The sequence below is a fragment of the Tachypleus tridentatus genome, chromosome 13, assembly GCF_004210375.1.
Source record: "Tachypleus tridentatus isolate NWPU-2018 chromosome 13, ASM421037v1, whole genome shotgun sequence".
In the NCBI taxonomy this organism is placed as follows: Eukaryota; Metazoa; Arthropoda; class Merostomata; order Xiphosura; family Limulidae; genus Tachypleus; species Tachypleus tridentatus.
The window spans coordinates 123,795,275-123,804,020 of record NC_134837.1 but is presented as its reverse complement, the minus strand read 5'-3'; the positions used below and the strand labels follow the sequence as shown (position 1 = coordinate 123,804,020).

At 33.5% G+C, this 8,746-nt stretch overlaps 1 protein-coding gene across 1 annotated transcript; it reads right to left on the bottom strand.

The window, feature by feature from the left end:
- Window positions 1–245: 245 nt before the first annotated feature.
- LOC143236279 (uncharacterized) lies at window positions 246–8,213 on the bottom strand. The gene is made up of 4 exons (XM_076474551.1): window positions 8,099–8,213; window positions 2,042–2,129; window positions 898–1,024; window positions 246–550 (listed from the first exon to the last, which is right to left on the bottom strand). Exons 1-4 carry the CDS (start codon window positions 8,211–8,213, stop codon window positions 389–391), a joined length of 492 nt encoding a protein of 163 aa, XP_076330666.1. The 3' UTR covers window positions 246–388.
- Window positions 8,214–8,746: the final 533 nt, after the last annotated feature.

The following is an 8,746-nucleotide window of genomic DNA, read 5'->3' as shown; positions in this document are numbered from 1 at the left end:
ACATACATATATCTGCATGAAAATAACATTTTAAGACATCATTACATATTCTACAGTTATTATATTTTAACTTAATCAATTCTGCACTGTTTATTGATTCACGAAAATGATAAATTCAGTTGAGATTGTTTATTTAATAATTTACTTTATCCGTTTACTTTCATCTCAGACAGTTATAGCTGTTGTCATAGAACCTTAATTTAGGAACAAATTATGAAATCTTAATGTTCAGGAGCAAACAGAATTACAAGTCCTTAATAACCTTATCCGTCACTGGCCCCATAACGCCAGTTTACTTTATTATAGATAATATTAAATGTGACGTCACATACTTTGTAGAATGTGTTCACGAATGTTACTGAGTGAAAAGAACAGACAGCCGTTATTACTAGCAGATAGAACTGTTTGGTTTTGAGGGCTTCTCATTGGTCACTTCCTTGATGTCCACAGTGTTATCTAGTTCTTTCTGGTCCAGATTGGAAGCAGTCAAACTTTCTTTACAACTTGGTTTGATTGTTTCAAGGTCGACAGCTTCAGGTTCATCCGAGTTCTGCAATTACAAAGTTTAGTGTCACCAAACGTATCACAAGCTATTTTCGTTTCACTAATTGTTAACAACAACTACAAGTTTATTTCATTTCATTAGTTACTGATGAATTTGTAAAACAGAAGAGAAAAGAACTGTTGTTTTCTTGACACTCAAAGAAAACAAAAAACACGAACAGTAAGTTATTTATTTATTTGTACTGACTACAGAGTCCTTCTGTGAGACAGCATGGAATTCATGGAGTTGGAAGATTAAAATCAAGAGTTAGATTTTCCGTAGTAAATAAAACATGTAGTCCAATTAGGCTTTCTTTCATAGAACAAACGAATCTAACACTAACTGTTTCCTACCTCAACTTCACGAGACTTTGGTTCACTGTAGAGTAACAAACCCACAAATAAAAAACAGCCGTGTACTCCTGCCATCAACAAAAACACTGAAGGAACTGTGTCTAAAACATCAGGATCATCGAAGTATCTGAAACACATATAAATGTATTGAAGACAAAATGTGAAAATTAGATAATGCAACATATATAGAAATATATTAATCGAATAAAATATATGAACTGAGCAATTAAAAAAACAAATACGTTCGGGCGAGAAAGTATGTATAAATCTACCATTCAGAAAATATGTAACTGCGTCAGTGTGAAGGAACACAAAAAACTACCAATCAGAAGGAAAAATATGAATATCTCAATCAGAATAAAACGTATTTTTTTACTGGAACTTTCCCTACATTATTCGTGGTATTAAAAATTATTAAAAGTTGTCATGAAATTTTCAAAATCAGATTCAAACACCCCACAACTCACACCTAATAATTATGGTATTACTGTCTTGCAAAATTTCATCTGTGTTTTCAGGCGAGTGTCCCAAATATCATTAGTAATCAAATTCTCTCATTACAGTAATGTAAAATAAGCAAACTAAAAATTGTTATATAATCATTATAGATATTTTATAGTGTGCATTTGTTATGTAAACTCGTTATAATATGAAACACATACTGCCTCCATTCCAACTCTGAAAGAGACCCAGTCTGTATAAGAATAAAAATTTATTAATTTGTTCTTTGATTTTGTTCTGGCCATTTTTATGTGTTGTAGGCCAAACTACAAATATAAAACTTTTGAATGGATACTACTGCATATGTAGCGAGTGTAATTCTAAAACACTGATAATGGTAAGTACATCAAGTCACAAATGAACTTAGAAATCCTACAAAATTCTCTCCGTCATTTTTTTTCTGATAATCTTATCCATCACACATAGGTGCCAGGTCATGCCTCATGTTAGGCTTTCCATGTATTATAATTCTGGGAGTATTGGTTTTATTAACGTTCTATATATAGTGTGACATCAACAATCAGTTGGTATCTCTTGTAAAGAAGAAAATTGCCACATCAAGAATATAGCTTACAACAACACAGCGAGCAGTATAAAAAATTCTACAAAATTCTCTCCGTCACTTTTTTTCTAACAATCTTACCCATCAGACGCAGGCTCCAGGTTGTTAGGGTTAACGAAAAACGTTTGTACATTGTTCATTAAAAGAGGAGTAGCAGCATATCCTGAACCTATAAAGACCCGAAATGTGACTTCAAGTTACCATATCAACACGCTCGCTCGTTCTAAAAAACTACACGTTGTCGGCTTCATAGGTAAACGCATTGAAAATGTCGTCACAGCGAACAACAGCAAACAACAGTCAGAGCAAAAAAACTTGTTACTTTTTTAAATTTCCCGAAGAATAAACAAAAGATTCAAAAATCTAGGCCTAGTTTAATAATATCATTGCAAAAGCATATATGGCAATCGTCACCTAAATCATCTACGAGTTTCTTCCCTTCACTCTCCTCACGAAGAATCGAATGAAATAATAATAACAAACGAATGAATTGATGTTCCATCAGAGGTCTTAATTTAGCGTGTTTATTAATTCTCTAATAACTAAAACAATTGCACGTTTTCGTGATATATTAGCAATATCTTCGGTTTATGAATAAATTGAGTAAATTTGATTGTTTTAAATTCAGTACAAGACTACAAAAAGGACTGTGTACTCTGCCAGCCACATGTATGGCATACCGTTGTGCCACTGGTCCCATAATACATTATTCAGAACAAATTTAAAAAATGTAATGTATTCAATAAGTTTTTTTTTATTTCAAGGAATAATAAATATGGTATACAATACCTAAATTTTTAAAACATTTTTAAAAGCAATAATTTTGTATTTGATGAATACATTATTTTGGGGTTATCGTAATAAAAGTTATTTTCTTCCTCGTAATATTATTCAGTGTAGTTATTATGAATTAACATTAGTGTTATTAAAAACAATAATAGTAAATATTATCTTCTTTCTTATAGTTATGTATTGTGGAATAGGGTAGTTTGTTTCATCTGCATTTTTGTATTGAAAATCACTATTCACATCATACAATATGGAATCTAAATATACACATGAAATAAGATACTTATCAGATAGCACACCTAGAACAACTTGTTCTGGACAATTAACGCGATATTTATCAGTTTAGCTTTAAATAATATACCTACCTAAAACAATTTGTTCTGGACAATAAACGCGATATTTGTCAATTTCGCCTAAAATAATATACTTATTACTGACCGTAATAGTAAATGTATTCTTCTTCATATCTGCATGCACAGAGTGTATTAGAATACTTTCTGCGTACTGAAAACTCTCCACATATAACCGGTACTGATTTTTCCCCTTCTGATTGACTTTGATTGAAAATAAACAGCGATTTCCGTGCTATTTCACCAATACTTGTTGTTTGTTTAGAACTATGGGAAATGTGTGACGCCATCGCTTTTGCACTCTTTAGCGAAAGTTAAGTTTGGATAATATTTTAATTAGGAACACCTAAACAATGTCAATGTTTCAAAATAGTTAGACAAGGTCACAAGTATAAAACAAACAGAAACACCTATGCGTAAATTATCTTGGGATTTTAAAATATCTGTGCATCATACATAGGTTTTTCTTTTAAATTAATATAGTTACATATTACTATACATAAATTAAATACTCTCATACCTCCATTGAAGTGACTATTAGTTGGCCATAAGCAGTCATTGGGCCCAAAACGTGAAGTGCACCAAACGTGAAAATTGTAGGTGCTAGGCCTTCCTTTATGCTCCAGTATGTCGAAGCGATCGCCCCTCTAGAGTTGAAAAAAAAATTAACTGTTACAAAAGCACTCTATAACCCTAAAATGTTCCAGAGAGTTGTTAGGTTCGGCATTTGCGTCTGTAAATCAGGAAATACAAATCGAAAATAAAAGACCTAATACCGAAAAACTAGCTCAGAAAATAAGCGAAATACATGTATCAAATACATTGGCGCTATTCTTACACAATTTCATGCGCTGAAGTAAAAATAATATGTATTTCTTTGAACAGAAAACAGAAAGACAGCACTGAAAAAGGACGATTATTCTTGTTCTTTATAGGTTTACGAATTAAAACTGAAATTATTTTACAATGGTTATGGACACATTTCAAGTTCCAAGAGCAATGGGTATATTTTTTTGCAATCCTTCAAAATTATTCCCAATAAATGATAAAACACCAAATGAGCAACACATTTCTTTTTGACCGACTATATGGAGTTGTCAATAAACAAACAAACAATAAACATTTGTAGTGAATCACATTCAATGAGAAAGGGAACCGGATAAAAATGAACACTCCTTCTTACAAGTTTCCCGCTTGTACAGTGGTAAGTCTTGGGATTTAAAACGCTAGAATCAGCAGTTCGGTTCCTCTCAGTTGACATAGCAGATAGTCCAATGTGACTTTGCTATTAGAAAGAAACTTCTAAAAACAGAAAATTTTGATTACATGTTGGTGGCCAAAGAATACACAAGTACCAACTTTGTCAAAGATGAACTTCACGTAAACGGATATACTGAAAACCGGCGGGGACCACTACAATAATTTTATGATAGATTTTTATCTCTGTGATTTTACTTCGCTTCCTAGATGCAGAAAACGAATATCTTTTTAAGAAAATTATGCATTATATTTCCAAACTCAGGTGTTAATTTCAGTTATTCCTTATAATTTATGCAATGAAATATATATATTTTTGAATTCAACGCACGAAACTGTATTAAAATAAAGTTTATTAACATAAGAATTTAACAGTTTATCAAACTGAAAAGCGCCTTCACTTTTAATGTTGTGTCTTTAGTAAACCTTCCAATTGAATTTCCACAGAATATATTCTCATTAATATTCCACGTCAGATAACGAAAGAAAAGTGGATTTAGTCTCTGTTCTTAGTTTAAAATCCAATCGAGTTATGGGTATCTTACATGAAGCAGGACAAGCCAAAGATCATGGCTTTACGTCGTCCAACCTGAAGACCTAACCAACCTCTAAAATGTATGAAAGATACACCAACGTAAAACGTATACACTACCCAGCTGACTTTTCCATAAGTTACTGTTCCGTCAACTCAGTTTTTCAGGTACGATGTCAAGTATGGATTTAAGTTACCGAAGGTAGGAAATGTACCAAGTCCAAAATGGATCAGAAAGCATCCAAATACAGAAATATACGGCCGAATTTTCATGTTCTTCATTGTGCTAGACTGTGAATGAAAATTACTGGAAAAAATATTCAAGTTATTTAACAGAGCACAGATGCCCAATTGTAATGCGTTGTGCTCAAATCCAAACAAATAAATTTACTGAATAATTTTAACATTTGGTTATTTCACAACAATGAATATCGTTAGTATTAGGTTGTTTTCTATACAATTACAGTTTTAATTACATAGTTTTTAATTGTAAATATTCTTAAGCATTGCTTAAAATTCAATATTTTTACAGAAAACGCTAAAACAGAGGTATTTGCGCATAGCCGACTATAATTCTGAACCGTAAAAACGACATCAAATCAACAACACTCACCGCCAGTTGTTTCAGTATCCTTGTCTTAACGAATAGCTATCCGTGAGACTGCGTCCGCTAATACAGCGGTAAGTCTACGGATTTGCAACAGTCTTCGATTCCTCTAGGTAGACTCAGCAGAGAGCAAGATGTGGCTTTGTTATAATAAAACACACAAGCACATTCAGTGAGACTATGGCTTTACTTTATCGTTACACAACTGCGGCAATCGTGGTGCGAACATGGAACTGCATGAAAACAAAAACACGAACAATAGAGTTTTCGGTGAGACAACAGTAGAGTTACGGTTTTACAAGATTAAAATAAGGAGTTAGCTACAATCCTAACAGTGGAGAAATCATTAGAGCTCAATGTGGTTTTGTTCTTTAGAACAAACAAATCTAAACCCTGACTGTTCCATACCTCAGTTCTCCGAAACTTAGGTTCACCGTAAAGTAAGAAACCCACAAATAAAAAAAAACCGTGTACTTCTGTCATCAGCAAAAACACTGAAGGGATTGCGTCTGACTTATTACGATCATTAAAGTACTTGAAACTCATAAATATACTGAAGACGAAATATTAAAATGTGAAAATTAGTTAACGCAACAAATATATGAATCGGACAATTAGAAAACATATATATACACTGGGGCGAGGAAAGATATATATAAATCAACGAAACAGAAAATACATTACTACATTTTTTGTGAAGAAACATATAAAATTTACCAATCAAAAAGAAGAACACGAATATCTTAATCAGAATAATATTTTTTTTCTCTAGAACTTTTCTTATACAGTTAGTGGTGTTAAAAATATTTTTTTTTAAATTCGCACAAAGCTACTCGAGGGCTATCTGTGCTAGCCGTCCCTAATTTAGTAGTGTAAGACTAGAGGGAAGGCAGCTAGTCATCACCACCAAACCGCCAACTCTTGGGCTACTCTTTTACCAACGAAAAGTGGGATTGACCGTCACATTATAACGCCCCCACGGCTTGGAGGGCGAGCATGTTTAGCGCGACACGGATGCGAACCCGCGACCCTCAGATTCCGAGCGCATGCCTTATCGCGCTCGGGCATGCCAGGCCTATTAAAATATTAAAAGTTGTTATGAAATTTACAAAATCAGTTTGAACACCCTACATGCCCACACATAGTAATTAGAGTATTAATGTATTTCACAAGGTCATCTTTTACACGCAAATGGCTCAAAATGATTATTAATCAAGTTCTCTCATTACCATCAAGAAACGAAACATTGTTATATCATCATTATAAACATTTTATACAGTGCATATGTTAGGTAAATTCATTTTATTTCAATTTTCCTCTGGTCATTTTTATGTGTTGTAGGCCTAACTGCAAATGCAAAATGTTACAGTGGATACTTCTGCATATCTAGCTACTGTTACCCTAAAACACTAATAACGAAAAGTCACAAATGAACTTACTAATTTTCTCACAATATGTTCAAGTATATGAACAGACGATAAATTTCATCGAACTAATACAAAGTTTATAAAATCTCTTGGTAATGCCTTATTTTGAGCTCTCTATGTATTATTATTCTACGACTATTAGTTTTGTCAACGTTCTAAACCCAGTGTCATATCCATAATCATCAGATCTCTATAGTAAACAAGAAAATTGTCACATCGAGAATATAGCTTACAACAAAACAGTGAGAAGTAAACAAAACAATAAAAACACTATACAAGAAATTCTAGGAAATCCTGTCAGTCATTTTTGTTTTCTTGACAAAGTTATTAATCAGACGCAGAAAAAAGTATTCCTATTACGAAGCTTTTCTTTTCTGAATATAAAAAACATAAAATACTTGTGTTATTCTTTAAAATATAAAGAAAGAGCAAGCGGTAAATACTGACAAAAAATGTGTATTAATGTGTATGGTATATTATGTGCAGACATAATAAACATATTTAAACCTATGAAGACCTGAAATGTGGCGTAACATTACCGTATCAACGCGCTCACTGGTTCTAAACAAACTACAAGTGTTCGGCAGCTTAGGTACAAAACCACTGGTAATGGTGCCGTGATCGTGTCCAACTGTAGTCAACAGTCAGAGCAAAAACTTGTCCCCTTTTTAGATTCCCCAAAGAATAAACACAAAGAAGAGATGGATTAGGTAAATAAAAAATAACTTCACATGTAGTTGTATGATCACATCCAAACTTTGCTAAAGTAAGCGAGTCACGAATGCGTCTCCATCACGTTGCCAAACCACGAAAGATAAAAGTAAAGCAATATAAGGTTTCACACATTTCTCTGGCCATTGAACTTTTCTCAATACGATGTATCGTTATGTTATTCAGATTATTCATATATCTAGGCCTAGATTAATATCTTTGCAAACGCATGTATAGCAATCGTTACCTCAATCATCTATGGGTTTCTTCCCTTCACTTTCTTCAATCAAAATCGAATGCAGTAATAATTATTAGAAAAGAAAAGAATTGATGTTGCATTGGAAGTTTCATTTGAGCGTTTTTGTTCCAAGTATACAAATACCGTAAATTCCGGCGTATAAGTCGACGTGGCGTATAAGTCGAGGTCTATAAGTTTGGCCTAAAAATCATGATTTTGACATGTACCTGCCGTATAAGTCGACTTCCTTCTCTGGCTCAAATCGCTTGGTCGGAATATTTCAGTCGGCATCAGCGGCGAGGTGTAGCTAAGGAAGTGATATTCAATAATCAACTGCGTCATCAGCAGACTTTGTCAGACGGCGCCATTTTCAAGAATTCTTATTATCCGCTGTGACTAGCTACGCCTCGCCTCTGGTCGGCATAAAAATGACAGATTTGCACTTTACAATAGAGAGCAAAAGTTCTGTCACTACGTGTTCTGAGAATTCATTTTTGCTCACTCATTCGTGCGCTTCGCCGCGCTTTCACTCACGTGACGTTTAGTTTGCCAAAGTAAAGTGAGAAATCTGCGTTGATTGGCCAACATGACATGCTTGCTCGACAAATAAGGCTTTCACTAAAAGAAGAAGTGTCACGTTTTATGCACCTTACGGTATTCCTGTCTAGACAAATTTATTGATTTTCTTTTATCTGGTGTGTCTAACCTTGCTACGCTTAGCTAGGAAATTAGCTGACCAATCGGCTCTGAATGAATTTTTAACTGTCTATCCAGTTTCAAAATGTCAGTTACAAATTTCAGTGACAAATTTTTAAATAATTATAAATCGTTAAACAAGCAAGATGTCCAGTCAACCACGAAGAAGGATGAAATAT

Bases quoted from the DNA above. Each gene is read 5' to 3' on its own strand.
- LOC143236279 (XM_076474551.1), bottom strand. From the start codon at position 8,213: ATGACGCAGTTGATTATTGAATATCACTTCCTTAGCTACACCTCGCCG. The intron at 2,130-8,098 runs GTACATGTCAAA...GGGTCTTTATAG, and splicing joins GAAGTCGACTTATACGGCAG to GTTCAGGATATGCTGCTACT. The intron at 1,025-2,041 runs GTAAGATTGTTA...TATGTGTTTCAG, and splicing joins CTGGAGCCTGCGTCTGATGG to ATACTTCGATGATCCTGATG.